Genomic DNA, 15,242 nt, shown 5'->3' with positions numbered 1-15,242 from the left:
GGCATGAACAGGCTGAAGTGACGAGGGGCTACAAGTCTGGAGTATCAGTCACCTTTTTAGCACCACTCAATCATACGTTTATAGGATTTGATTTTAATGATGTGGCTTCATAACAGCCAGCTTGCAAACTTCTTGAGAACTGTGCAGTCCACTCCCGGGAGTCAGGGCAGTCCCCTGGGGCACCTTGGAGAAAACCTGAGAGGGGAGGGCGCCCCTCATTCTGCAGCCCTGACCACTGGCATCCCCCGGCGCAGCACTGTCAGCAAGTGAGAGACAGCTTACCTGGTAGAGGTCACGCAGCACAGTGGCTGCTTGCAGAGCAGCTGCAACCAGCCTCGGCAGCCAGCCTGGCCTGCGCGTCAGGGCGGCGCACAGCAGGTCCTCGGCCACAGACTGGTGCTCTGCCAAAGGAAGCACGCAGACGAGGGGTCAGCAACGACTTGCTCCTGAACTATTTGCACTCACAGTGTCGTTCGTACAGATCCAAAGTGACACGGAGTCACAAAGACTCCTTAAATCACCCAAATGAACATCCGGAACTCGAGGGGAAAGCCGTGCCTTTGCGTCCCAAACATAACCCACTACCTCGTTTCTCCTGGACCTCCCTGAATGTGCAGGAGTTCATTTCCCTCCAGCACATCCCCAAACAGGCCCCCCTTCTGCACCTGGGGTGCCCCCTCACCTGGGCCTGCCCTGGGCAGTCCCATTTCTGCCCTGGCCCCGAGCAGAGGCAGGTGCTGACGCACAGGGTGAGGGAGGGCTCCCACCCAGCCTGCCTCTTGGGTCCCAGGGACAGCGTGCCCTCACTGTCCTATCCCTTTCCCCAGCCCCCACTGAGGCTCCAAAGCTTTCCTCTCTAAGACTAGCTCTTCCTAAAGGCAGATGACTGTTAGGGGGCCAACCACAGCCCCTGTACCTCCTGCCCTGCAGCTACCTCCCCTCCACCTGCCTTTCAGAGCCCGGCCTCAGGCGCCTGCCTCCCCAGCTGCATGGACACTACTGTACACGCACGCTGGGCCAGGTGGAGAAGGGCTGCGCACGCTCCCTGACCCAGGTCACCGCGAGAGCCTAGTACGTGGCTCTGCACCTGCTCAGTGCTTGGTAAATATTCTCCCATTGTTCATTATGGAAAACTAATTATGCTTTATGAGTAACAAAACCTTTCATTTTTTTCAATCAGAGAGAAAATTTAGACCTGCTTCCTACAGTACCGCCACATTTCTCAAAGGCACTTCACAAAACCAACACAACTCAGCACAGCGTAGAGTGCCTGAAATACACCGGAGTCTGCTCGTTAGTCTCGCTCCCTCTCTGACTTTGGAAGCTGAGCTCCTTGTTGTGCAGAAACATAAAGTGTGTCTCTAAGGGAACCTCTTAGGGAAACACCACAGTGGCGAGTGACCCAGCACGTGTCCCCGGGCTGGTGGGCCCTCTGCCTCAGGAAGGCACGGCAGCATGGTCAGGAGCCCCACACCTACAGGGACTGTAAGGCTGGGCCACAGATGTCGTGGTGATGGGAAGTGCTGGGCCATTGGGAGACGGGGCCTGCCACTGACACCATCCTACAGACACTGTCGAAGCCACTGCTCTTGGGATTTCCACCCTCCACATTCCGGCTACTCCACGTGCCTCCCCCTGCCGCCAAAGACCTGGCTACGTGCCCTGGCCCACCTGCCACTGTCCCTCCACTTGGCTTTGGGACACATCAGGCCCTCTGCTCAGGTGGTCCAGAACCACCACACTCTGGGCCTGCCCCTCTGCTCCTGCTGACCCCTCAGACCGCAGGCCCCTGAACAGCAAAGCCCGGGCCCTCCATCCACTCTCTGGGTCACAGTTTGCCCATCTGGGAAACAAGGAGGTCAACACACTGAGCCACTGAGGCCCCCTGGGTTTGTGGGCCCCAAGCTGCACGCCTGGCTCTCCCACAGTCGTCATGTCCTGGTCCACCCCGAACCCCCCTGGGGTGGTGCCTGAACCCTTCCTGGGCCTGCTGGCACCCTCCCAGCCCACAAAACAAAGGGACAGTTTGATAAGGAGAGTGGAGTGACAGGCTGTTTCTCAGTCAGGCTTAAGGATGACATACTTGAGTTTTCTTAAAATGAAATGTAAAAATTCAGAATTAATTTCCTATTACTAATGTAATTTCAAGTAGGTTCTAAGAATTTAGCAGCCGCAGCACAGAATGGCAAAATAAAGATAAATGCAGGTGCTAATGAGCATTTCATTCCTTTGAGTGCCATCACACTAGCTGACTGAAGGGTCAAAATGGTCATGCCTTCAGGCTGGGCTCAGAGTGTCAGGTGAGGGAGGGTGAGGGAGGGTGTGTGACGGCCCCTGCTGCCCCCAGACGCCTGCACGTGGGGGCATCCGGCGGGTCTGGGTGCAGTTAGATGCTGGTGCTCTACCTTCCCAGCACTGCCAATGCGCCAACACCTCTGATCAGAAACAGACTTTCTTCAAAAACAAAACCTACATGACAAGTGGGGCTTCATTTACACCCACGGAGTCTGCTGCCTCCTGCCACCCCTCACTCACGTCTCCTGTTTCTTCACTTGAAAGAGGAATCAATTCTCAGGTGTAAGGAGGCTTTTGTTTGGGGAAGGGAAGTTGACAGGTCTGAATGAAGCCCAGTCCGCCCCTCCACTCCGTTTTCACTGGTGAACAGTTCTCTAGAAGTTGGGGACAACGCGGGACCATGTGCACACGGAGCCCCCCAGCGTCTCCAACCACAAGCCCAGCTTGGCCGGAGAGGAGGTACAGCAACACTCAGACAGAGTGCGGCCGCCCTGCACAAGCAGCCCACCTGCCAGCATGAGGAGCGCATGCAAAACCAGCATCTTCACTCTCCGCAGAGTTGCTGCAGCTGCCGGGGGCTGCGTGGTTGGCTGGGAGTCCTCACACAGTCCAGCAGCACTGAGGGGAAAGAAGGGTGAGGTCATCAGTGAGCCTCACGGGCAGGGATGTCCTTCCCAGCTCCTGCAGGACCACCTACTGCACAGAGAAACACAGATGCTCATGGGCGCGCACCTCCAGAGCCCAGGACCCCTGCCTCACATCCAAGCACGAAGGCGCTTGAGGGCGCCGCACACGCATCAGCGCAGAAGTGAGTGTGACGATGACGTCCTCAAGCTGATGGGGATGGTTCCACACATTCCCATGAGCTCCAGGCAGGCTGGAGACTCTGTGGTCACCTGACACTTTTGAAGGTTGGGCGATGGTGCAGGAAGCCAGATGCAGGGCCACACACTGCTCAGGGTGGCAGAGCACGCAGGCCTGTGCTCAGCGGGCAGACATGTGGCTGGGCCCGAAACCATGCCAGTGAGACTAGTCATTCCTACACTGTGGTTTAGAGCCACAGACAGACAAACACCCACACACAACCCTTCCCCTGGCCAGGAGAACAACATGGTCATGTGCAGGGCCATCTATTAATCACCGTCAGGTAGCACACATTCTGATGAGTTGTGGGGTTCTAACTGCTGCATTTCAGTTGGGCCAGAGTCACCGTGGGCCCACCACTTCAGTCCCTGCACAGCCACCCAGGGTAGCTTTCCTGTCTCGCTCAGGACACGTGGTTGTGAGTGGGACTGCCTGCAAGTGCCCCTTTCTGACTGCTGTCCTACTGACTTGGGACTTGCTTAGCCGGCCCCCAAACTGTGGAGGCCAATCCCTCATCCCGGCTCTACTTCTGTGGCTGGGCCTGACTGGAACGGGCATCCTACGACCCCCTGGGATTCCCTCCAGCCTTCTCTCTAGCCAGCTTCAAAGGGATGAAAAGGAGGTCGGGAAAAAAACAGAATGTTACTCTTAGCTTTAAATTTTTGGAATTTTATCAATTCCAAATATGAATAAACATCACAGTAGATAAATTGAAAATATTTAAAGCCCTTAGTTATGATTAGTCAATACATTAATTTGAATTATGATGGTGATATTCTATACACATAAATATTTAAAAACTAATTTTTGTTTTATATAAAATAGAATTTCATAATTACTTTCATTACCCGAAAATGTTCGAAAGTGTAATAAGTGATTACCTTTGCCAGGGGCTGGGTTTCCATATGTTCCCTAATTCAGCAACAATCGTCAATATGATTCACCTCAACCTCTTCATATAAAGGGTCACTAAGACAAAAGCCACTCCGAGGCACCAGGCCCCATGCCACCGCTGGTGTGCGTGAGCACCCCAGGGAACCTCAGGGCCTGGTCTGCACAGCAGCCACGCACCACATAGGACACTCACCTCACCTCCGCAGCGGCGTCCCCACGGAAGCCTCTCAGCAGGACAGACACTTTGTTCTCAGGGTTTTCCTTTCCCAAAAGGGGGACAAATGTTTCCAGAAGCTGTTCCATGAACTCTACTGTGCTTCCTGGAGGCAGAGTTACCCTCTCACCCTTTCCTGACTTTGTTGGGGTCAAGGTGAGGTTCAAAAGATCCACGATGTGAAGGTCACTGCCACTTAAACTCCAGGTGGCTTCTGGAGGACTCGCAGCTAAGTTACTGACTGAATTAATCAGGAAGCTTTCTAAAAGCGACTGAACAACTGAGACATTAGATGGCTGCTCTTGGTGTACCAGTTGAGTAAGAAGGCCAACATCAAAATTACCTTCTCTAGAAATGTTGCTGAGATAATCCAGAAAGGTAATAATACCTGCAGTCAACAAAGTTGTGTCATCAAGTGAACTCCCATTGGCTGTAAGAAGAAATAATGTTTGTATCATTCTGAAGTATTCTTCATTTGCGTATTTATGAAGCCAGATTTTCAAGACTGATGGAAAATCCTCAGTAATCTCTAATGCTTGTGATGAATTCAGGTTTCCCAAAAAATGAGCAAGCTGCAAAGTTACATTTAGAAGAGCCACTGAATTAATTGTTTGAATTTCTTTGTTAATTTCAGGGAACAGGGTTCTGCTATTTAACTCATGGTTTAGATCTTTCATGGTTTGCTCAGACTTCAGCCACAGATCTTCAAAATTGTAAGCTGCTTCATGTTTTTTAAGAAAACTTGATAGTGCTTTCAAATTCCTTCCTATAAGGTTTGCATTCAGAAAGTTCATGAGTAGAGAGTCTAGAGAGTGAGCATTATTTCCTAGGCTCTGATCACCAGAAAGCGATTTTATCATCCTTTCCAAATAAAAGGAAATATTTCTAAGAGATGCCTCTGTGCCTTCACTGTTAAGGATCTTGTTTAAAGTAGCTAGTTTATCAAGAATGTTTCCATCTGATGTAACTTTTGTAAAATTGACATTTTTAAGTGTTTCTATGATTTGTAAAGCAACCTGCTTTACAGGGCCACTGGGACAGAGTCCAAAGATACTGCCGTTGCTCTGATTTCCAGAAGATGGGACAAACGGTAACACCTTTTGCCAAACTCCCTGCACAGTTCTCACATGTTTTAACACGTGAGTTTTGACATGGAAGATTTCAGACAGCTCCAGGAGGATGGAGGTCCAGTCCACTAGTCCATGAATTGTGCAGACTATTTTCCTAGTTACTTCTGTCCGTGTGCTTTCATTTGAACACTGTGAAATGTCACCTGGGGGAGACAGGTGGAGGCTGTCAAGAATACTGGCCACTTTGCTATAGAATTGGCCATGACAGGCTTCTAACTTTGGATTCTGTTGAAATCCAGAAGTTGTGTGATTCCAGCACCAAACCACAGGAAGGCAAGTTAAACCTTCCGCAAGGATGCTTGGTTTATCTGATACTAGTGCAGTGGTGTCCAGAAGAGTTTTTAACACATCAGTGAAGTCTTCCTTGGTGACATTAGAAATGCTTGTGCCATGAAGGACCGTGAAGTCGTAGACATCCTGGAGGATCTCTGTGACGTTGTGATCCAGGACTCTCTGAAGGAGCCTGGCAGCATGAGGAAGGGCATAGTACAGGCCCACCACGACATCCACATCTTCTCGAGGAAACAGGCGGGACAGCCTCAGCAGGTGATTGACATTCCAAGCATGGGAGCTGTCTACCAACTTTTCCATCAAGCCAACAAGCAAGTTGACCCCCAAGTTATCAGTATCTGGTCTACTGATATTCTTTAAAAAATCCATTAGGCTTTCCCCAACTTCTTCAAGTTGATCTACCAGAAGGTCTATGTCTGTTTTCTTCAGGGCGAGCAGAAAAGAACTTACCTTCTTTAAAACTTTATAACTAACTGGATCTTCCGGAATATTGTGAGGGATGGAGGGCATTAAGGAGTTGAACATATCCCTAATCAACTGAATACCAAGACTCACAGCTTTCCTTATTTCACGTGGAATTATTTTGGGTGAATTTTGGAGATCATGTGATAAGTTGAAGGCAAGGTAACTAGCTAAATGAAAAAGTGAATGGCCTACATGGCTTATATCCTTTTCCTTTGGACTGGTAGTAAATATACTTAAAAACATTTCAGCTTTAGAAGAGAGGTTATTTTCCAGAATGCTAGGAAAAATATCTCTCACAAGTTCTTGGATTTCTTTCCCCAGAGCTACTAAATGCAGCCAAATATTTTGAAATTGGCTAGGTATTTCATCTGACATTTCTATGGGTCGTAGAATTATCTCAATAAAACGTTTCCAGGTGGGTAAAGATGCAAACTCAAAGTCTCTGGTTAAGTTGCTGATAATCATCCTTACTTGGTTTGTGGAATCATTTAAAAGAGTTAATAACATCTCGAATTTTGGTACCTTTTCTTTTTCAAAGACTGCAGTAAGAATAACATGCAGAAAGTCAGTTATGTTTTTTAAATAAATGTTCACACAATTTATATTTGACGTATTCAATGAACAGCCAGGTTCCACTGTATTCAACAGCCAAGTAATGAGCGTCAATGTAGAGTTGATTTTGTTTTCCATGTCTCTGAAACTCCTCAGAACAGCCTGAAGATGGTCTTGTGAAGCACTGGGGTTAGCTGTCCCGTGGACACAGTTTATGCTGTCCACCCATTTGATGCATCCTTTCAGTCTGCTAAGGGTGTCCTCAGAGTAAAAGGAGGAATTTAACAGGGCCAGGATAAGCAATGTCCTTTGTGAAGTATTTACATGTAACAAGCCATCTTCCAAAATAAACTCAGTAAGATTTTGGAAAATATCAGCACAGGACAATAAATCTTGGTCATGTGACACATTTCTAAGAAATAATATTGTTTCTCTAAGGTCAGTGATGATACTTTCAAGGTGTAGTTCATAATCCGTGAGGTTATTTGAAAGAAAGTGATCTATCAAGTGTACATGTCTATCTCTAGGCTCTGAGGTGTTGCTTAACTCCATGAAGACACGAAGCAGGGAAGAGAAAAACTCCCTGGTAGCACTTGTGTTCAACGGAAACGCCACCAGCTGACGCAGGGCAGTTTCCACAGTGAAGAGGGATCGCTCAACTTGGTCCAGGGGAAGCGACTTGACTCTGACTAATGCACCATGGAGTGCTGCCCAGGGATGCCTGAGAGTGAGAAACCCATCCCAGTCACCAAAGCCACCCACTCGGGATAGATTTTTAAGTAGATGTAACATGAGTCTCACTGGGCGTTGGGTAGGAAATAGCCCCCGGCAAGTTTCAGAAATTTTCACATCACTTTCCAGTTCATCCAAAAGCTGAGAGAGGCCAACATGGAGGGGAGTGAAGACATTTGTGTCCCACTGTAGCACCTGAGCCATGCTTGCCCAGATCTCAGCCCACATCTGCAGCCATGAGATGAAGCAGTGCAGAGCCTTCAACTCACTGAACATGCCATCAGGTGTGGAGAGGTTTGAAAGAACCTGTACCCATGGGAGAGTCAAGGGAGACCCCCCATCTGCTGAATGATTCATAGGAGGAGTGCTTTTGTTATCCCGAGCAAAGCATTCGCTACCCAGCAAGGTTCCCACTGAACCCTCCAAGAGCTGATTCACATACTGAAATAATGAAACACGAAAATCTTCGTCTTCCATGAACAGCTGCTTGAGGCCTATCAAGGTCGCGTGGGTCGTTTCCCACGCTGGGCCCTCTGTAGACACCAGGAAATGGGCTTGAAGCTCCAGAAAGTTGAAAACAGAAAGCAATTGTTGACAGTAAGATAATTCGGAAATCCCCCCAAGAAATTCTGTTGTCTCATATAAAAATGTAAATGCTCTACTGATGTTTTGGAAATTAAATTGTTTTATGATATCCAAAATGTGTTTTGAGGTTTGTGTAAGGGAAGACAGAAAAGACTCTCTACTCTGAATGCCCCAGAATTTATAAATATATTGGTAAAATGAAGAATACAGCTGCAGAAGAAAAGTTGTATCTTTGTCCTTAAAGACATTTAGATATAAATGAGTCAATATTTTATCTACTTCTTGTTTTGGGGGTTCAGAAAGAGCTGAGAAGAGGTCAGATGCGTTCCTGACAGCATACACTGTGCCCAGAGCTTCTGAGACTTGTTCTGGCCCCAGAAATCCAAACTCATAAAGACTGTTTAATATAGTTTCACTTAGATGAACAAAATCCATTTTCGCAGCTGCTGACTTAGGCCAGTCCAAATGAAACAACTGAGAAAAGTTAAAGCTTTTACTAAGAATCCTCTCATTTCCTAAAACAGAAAAATTTAAAAGTGCAGATAAGGTTTCCAACTTAGCTCTGTCTCCTTTTGGAATGCTGTACATCCATGATTCCAGTAGCTTGGGATTAATTTCAAAAAGTATTGCTTCTATAAGTCTCAAAATATAGCTTGATTCCTTTTCAAGAGTTTTTATTTTTTCAGTCATCTCTTTGCCAAATTCCCAAAGTTTCTGAGTGTCAATACCAGATGGCTCTCTTTCTAAACCTTTTAAATGATTTACCCACACATGACTTGTATTTAGAACAGTCTCAGTGGGCCCACTGGGTGAGTTGAAAAGATTGGGCAATAACAATTTTTCCAAAAATTCCACAAATGATACGAGAAAGTTCATTTTCTCATCCTCGAGTATATGGAACTTCTTTTCCATCTTTAGAAGCTCCTTGGTGGAATTTAAGACCCTATAATGTTAATAGAACCATATTAGTAACAGAAAAAATAAAGACAAATTCAACTTACCAAGTTTTCAAGATAATACTCAAGACTTATAGTAAAAGATAAATGAAATATTTTCTAGACAATGTGTTTTCCCAACAGGAATTAGTGTGAGCATTTGAAAGTGTTTTAGGACTCCCATATTTAGCTTCAGACTTGATTGCTACACCAAAAACAATGCATTTTATTTTATTCCATGAGTTGATATGTATGGTTGTTGAAGATATATTTGCTATTTCTGCCAGAAGAACCTTAAGATTCGATTCTTATAAAATCTCAGAACATCTCGGCTACAGAGGCTGTCCAAACAGCAAGGTGCATCAGACACCATCCACGTGGTTGAGGGACGCATTGGAAGCACCTGTGCTAGAAGGCGATTTCTGTGCTCTTTGAACAATGCTGTGCCTCCGGCCATCAGAAACTCACTATTGCAAATGGTGTGCTTTCCCTCTGCACATCTGTTTTTAAAATACTCACCTTTAAAGTAAGCATCTCCACAACAGGACCTCCAGGCTCAGACAAGCCCACACTCACTAACAAAAGGCCCCACCAGGGGAAGACTCGGGGCCTGCACATCTACCTTGACACCCCTGGGCTCTTTGTGTCCAGACTTGAGAAAGATAAAGTGGCGCATCTCTCAGATGTGCTTAGTGCCCCTTCACCCACGGGGACTGGGACAGCCCCTTCTCCACCCATGGACAGGCTGGTCCACGGGAAAACCTGAGGGTGGACTCAGTGCATGGGGTCCACAGACTCAGTAACACTCAGGCCTCTGTGGAGCGAGTCTGACCCAACCCTCAGACGTTCTGAGATCCTAGAAAGGTAGGAAGCCCCCCACACCTATAATTCATTATTTCTTCCTCTCTTACTTCAGGACTGCCTGGAGAAGGTGCACCCCACCACGGAGGCCGTCGTCAGCGTGGATCGCGTTTGAGAACAGTCTGGGCAGTAAAAGTAGAAAATCCCAGATATGGGGCTGCTGGTGAAGGCTTTCCAATTTCGATATCACCTCCTCTGTCTTATTGAGATCTATCTAACAGGAAAAAAAATACCAAGAGTTTGCCTCTTTAGTTTTGATCAATTACACGATCCAGGGTGGGAGAGGGGGCTGCAAACGTGTGAAAAAAACTAGAATCCCAAGGAGCACGGACTATGCTGAGCACGTCAGTATTTTGAATGGGTAAGATCTAAAACTGATTCGGTGAGGCTGGGTTTTTAAATGCTGTGCAGGCCCGAAAAGGAAAACAGAGAGGTCTTTTGTAAGGCACTGCCCTGAGCTCTCAGACTGCTGTGGGATCGATCTTAGAGTTAAGATGAACGCCCACCATAGGCAATCTCCTCTCCGCTGCAGCGGTGGAGCCCGGCCACAAACAGGCAGGGCAGCGGGTCCACAACTGAATGCTTTCTCCACACCAGAAACCCCCGACCCCTGGTCCCACCCCGAAAGGGCTGTTCTTGGTGGCACAACTGATAGAATTCCAGTCTGGGGAACAGTGCATACAAAGTCGCAGCTGAAAGAGTATTTTGCCAGCACGACCAGATGTCTTCCCTGGAGGCTGGAGCGTGAGACTCAGGGAAAGAGGGAAAGACACTCATCCTGTGGGACGCAGAGTGCATTCTCTCAGGCCACGGTATCTTTCTGCGGCCCGGTTCAGGCCTTGCCGGGCATTCGACGGGATGCCGCCAAATGTCCCCGCCTTGTCCCATGTCCCACAGGGGCAAAAGGTCCGCTGCTGACCACTCACAGAAACCGGGCCCTGATGGCCTTTCCTCCAGTGTTTCCGTGTCTTTCAGGAGTCACAGTCCCCTCACAGCTCCAGGAAGCCCCCCGCCCGGCCCAGCCCAGGGGCGGCACAGGCGCAGGAGCCGCAAACACGCTTCACTGCTGGGACTGCCCTGCGGCGCCAAAGGGGCGCCGCAGCCAGGCTGACACGTGGACCTCGCGGTCCTCGTGGACCCATTTCCAAAAAGCGCGGTGCCTGGAATTGCGGGCCAGCCGGAAGGAAAATCGAAGTGCACAAGTAGTGTGTGCCTTCAACCAATCAGATCCCTCCGGGACAGGCTACAGAACTTCCTTCCGTGTTCCTGCTTCCTTCCGGCTTCCGCTTCTTTCCCGATCTCTTCTCTTAAATGACTCAAAGCCAGTGCTTTCCAGTCAGAACTGCGTCAGAATGAACGCATACGGACGACCCCTTACTATCTCCACGCTTTCAATGTGCAGTACCCATCTGAGGTTCCACCCCAGGCACCGCAGAGACCTGTCTGGGGCTGCCCGGGTCCCCACCCCCTCCCGCGTGGAGCTGTGCCCTGGGCCAGGCAGAGGGACTGCCAGACCCAGGACACAGTGCCAGCCTCACGTCGGTGATGTCAGAGCCACGCCCCCGGCCTCCCAGCACCTCCTGCCCCAGGACCAGATCCTCTTTCAGCGTATTGTGCTCAGGGAGTGCTTCCCCCGAACAGAGGAGACTGAAACCAGTGTTTAAATGCGATCGTCATGTCTCTGAAGGCCAGTTTCAAACTTGTGTCAGGGTACTTACTGTTAGAAAACTGAAACCTTGAGAACCTGCAATGAAGAAGATGTCGGACATATTAGTTATGTCAGCCATCGGGACCCATTTGCTGAGTGCCTATTTTAGTTATCAAATCAAATGGCCCGACCCTGAGCCTGGGCCCAGAACATATTACACCCCACTTTCAAGTTCCAGAACACACTGATGTTAAGTGAATTCCTGGAAAATAACTGGTAAACCAGATTTCAATAGTTTTCAGAAAACGTATAATGTTATCAGTGTCTAATTCCACAGGCATCGTGAGCATTCAGGTAGGGACAAAGAAGGTGAAGGGAAAAGAAAGAAAAGGAAAGAAATAAGAAGGTCGAAGAAGAAAAGTGAAACAGATTTTTCAGGCCCTGTGGGTATCTACAGAGAATTGAAAAGTTGGCTAGTGTAGAAAACCACACTTTGTTTTGAGCAGAGAAGTTTCCTTTTACATAGATATCATGGGAAATGGCTCAGACAGTAGGAAACTAAAAATCAACTGAAGATCAATTTCTCCTAAAAAATAGTTTTCCTTTAATGGAATACTGAAATCTTATTTGAAAAACAAATTTTATAAAAGTAGAATTGTTAGGTAGCAGTTAGGAGTGAGCGGCCAGAGGGTAAATAAAGGCAGGCCCCTCAACATTCCAATCTAACAAAGAACATAACACAGGAGGCTAGAACCAAAAGGGACACCTGCCTCATCAGTTAAGTCAGTAGTCCCCAGCTTGTTCTCACATGATTGTTGGGTGTCCTGGGCATCACAAGCAAAACAGCACAGGAGGAGGGACGAGTCCTAGAGACCATGCTGAGAACAGGGACTTCTGTAACCATCTCACTAAGACAAAGAGCCTTTACTAGCTGAGAAAAAAAGGCTTCCTGGCTGCACATTATTCCCAAGGTTTAGAAGGGGGAGAAGGAGGGGAACCTAGGAGCTGACTAAGGTATATAACCCCTGAACCCCAGTAGTTAGCATACTTAGATTAGCTAAGTACCTACTTATAGCCTCAGTCCAAGTTTACAGAACAAACTTACTAATAAGCTTACTAACAACTTTATTTCCTCTGTATGTGGGGCATTTGGACTAGCCTGGTGGCTGCTGGCAGCTTTGTGCTAGTGTGTGTATTAAAATTAAACTTGCCATCCCATTGCCACTATCGGTGTTTGTCTCTTGCTTGTAGTATTCTCTTGTGAGCGAGACAAGAACTGGGAGGGGATGGGGCAGGTGGCAGAGGGATCTCCTGACTCAGGTCTCTCTCTCCCCATCTGTTACAGAATGATCCCATAACAGCGCCTAATATAAGAGCTCCATCATTTGGTCTTTGAAACTATCCTGGTTTCTTGAAAGGACCTTTGGTCCATTCTGAAATCTGCGCCACCTTGCTTCACCCTGGACAAAGGTATTGGTTTCTCTCTTAGGAATAATATATAATATCACCTTCTTCATTCTGCTGCCAAACTTCTTATTCCACTTCCTCGTATTACTTCATAAAGAGAAAAAATTATATAAAAAGAAAAATTAGAAGTGAATACTTAGGGATATAAGATTTAGCAAATGAAAACAAACTTAATAGTAACAAAGTTATTTGTTGTTTACATGAAATTCAAATTTAATTGAATGTCCTGCATTTTATTTGGCAACTCTGGATGAGGTTGTGTTTACAAAGGGAGGGGCAGGATCACTGTGACCCCAACATATTGATGAAGCTTGTAGGCAATAACTGAGCTATGTAAAGATAAGCAATTACCGGCTCCCCACCCTTGAGGTCCAAATGTCCAAGACCAGAATTAAAGTGTTACCAACATAGAAAGACCTACCAGAAGGAGGAATTCAGTGATCAAGGTGTGTGTGTGTGTGTGTGTGCACGCGCGCTCACAAGGTGGGGTCAGATCTAAAAACAGAGGAAGAGGGAGCGAGAAAGGAAGCTCACAACTGAAGAAGGAGAAGGGAGAATGGAGAGAGGGGACCTGCAGAGCGAAGGCGAGGCTGGGCTGCAGCCTCTCTGAAGGTTGCGCCCAAGGTGCCATCCCAGGGGAAGTGGTAGAAACCTAGCTTCACCCTCCGCAAGTCTCTCTGGGCATTGGGCCTCCTACATGGCGGGTGTGGTGAGGGACCATTATGCAGACAGGACTTCAAGGGCACTGTGGGTGCCCACAGCCTCGAGGGCCCAGCCTGAGCCTGAGTCCTGGTCTGGCATTGGCAGTGGGAGAGAGGTACTTGCCTGGAGTCTTGGATCCTTCCACCCAAAGCTTTTTTAAATTGGCGGCCTTGTCCATCACTTCACAAACTTCAGTGGCCAGGTCCTGCATGTCTTGTAAGAAGACCAGGTCGTCGATCGCCTTGTGATGGCCGGCCGAGGCTTGGAATGCAGATGAACTTAAAGCAAAGAGAATAGATGCTGCCGGTGGGACTCTTTACAGGAAAGAGTGTCCGCAGCATTTTTAAGGCTCTTGACTCCAAATAGCAATTTGTTTTCAACTAAACTTGCCCCCAGTTCATTCCAACCAGCCGCCCTCGGGATCCCATTTTGCTGGACTGTCATCCAGAACGGAAGCCATCCTTTCAACCCTTGGCCTATTTAAGCTGAGAGTTGCTCTCCATCCCTTTATTGCCATCTGTGAAGTTTAAGCACTTGACAGGCTCCTTGGTTGTGCCATGCTCTTTTATTCCTCTCTCACAGGTAACACAGCCCGCCCTGCACAAGGTGCTGGGAATAAGCACCCCAGCGACCAGAGCAGGTATCACTGTCCCTGCCTGTGAAGGAGGCAGGAGAACACAGATGTGCCTCACAAGCATGGGCCAAAGTAGACGCTAGGAGGAAATCAGTGAAACTTGCTGAGACAGGACGTGAGGGGGAAAGTCTGTCATAGAGACGGTGCTGTTGGGCGGAAATCTGAGAACACAAACCAGCAGGCCAGTGGTAACAGGCGGGCGGTGGGCTGGTCAGCAGGAGACAGGCTCAATGCCCAGAGGTGGGGGCGGCTGAGGACAGAGAGGGGTGTGAGGAGTGCCCACCAGACATAGCCCCAGGCATGGGGAACACTGCCCAGAGGTGGGGAGCTGGGGTGGGCCCCATCGGGGCCACCTGGTCTAGCTGTGGGGGGGAAGCTGACTCAGAAGAACAGGGTAGGAAGGGGTGACCAGTGATAGGGCCAGACCCACCCTGAAAGGGGACAGAGAGGACCTATAATGACCTGGACATAGGGGTGTGAACCAGGTGTTTGATTGCTGCATCCCTGAGGCATGCTGACTGCTGGGCCTGGGGGAGGGCCCTCCCAGGGCCAGTCTTCTTCTAAGCCTGGCCCCATGGGGGTTCTGTCAGAGGACCCTCAACCAACTTCAGGGTGTGGGTAAAATGCATCCTGTGTGATTCTGATTGAAAAATGATGATACAGGTGCTAGGATAAGGGGAAATAACTTTTACTAGTAAACAAGAGAAAATGTTCTCACAGCCTTTGAAATCAGTGGCCCACCCAGTCTACACCCAATCTCAGATGCAGCGGGAATTCATGTTTAATCAGTAAGAAGCGATGGATCCAAAGTAAAATACAAAGTCCTTTTGCAAGATGCTGTGAGCTTATTAAAGTAAGTGGATGTTCGATTACATTTAGTATAACCAGGAAAAAAGGGAGGGAATGGGGGAAATTTTTCTTAATTCAAAAGTTATAGAACCTATTGGATTTTTTTCTTTATTTCACAAATCAG

The 15,242-nt window shown here is 48.1% G+C and overlaps 1 protein-coding gene across 5 annotated transcripts in view; it reads right to left on the bottom strand.

Annotated features, from left to right (window-relative positions):
• The window catches only part of ABCA13 (ATP binding cassette subfamily A member 13), a 132,659-nt gene that overhangs the window by 96,789 nt on the left and 20,628 nt on the right, over positions 1-15,242 (bottom strand). For all 5 annotated transcript variants that reach the window (XM_037041075.1, XM_037041071.1, XM_037041073.1 and 2 more), the window contains 6 exons: positions 13,759-13,913; positions 11,537-11,562; positions 9,869-10,032; positions 4,247-8,965; positions 2,804-2,913; positions 283-401 (listed from right to left, as the gene is read on the bottom strand). In XM_037041075.1, the coding sequence (XP_036896970.1) occupies positions 283-401; positions 2,804-2,913; positions 4,247-8,965; positions 9,869-10,032; positions 11,537-11,562; positions 13,759-13,913 (5,293 nt within the window). The remainder of the gene's footprint in view (positions 1-282; positions 402-2,803; positions 2,914-4,246; positions 8,966-9,868; positions 10,033-11,536; positions 11,563-13,758; positions 13,914-15,242) is intronic.

This window comes from Sturnira hondurensis, unplaced genomic scaffold (assembly GCF_014824575.4).
Source record: "Sturnira hondurensis isolate 20B ecotype Veracruz unplaced genomic scaffold, ASM1482457v3 Scaffold0002840, whole genome shotgun sequence".
In the NCBI taxonomy this organism is placed as follows: domain Eukaryota; kingdom Metazoa; phylum Chordata; class Mammalia; order Chiroptera; family Phyllostomidae; genus Sturnira; species Sturnira hondurensis.
Note: the sequence above shows the minus strand (reverse complement) of the source record. Positions and strands in the feature narration are given on the sequence as shown.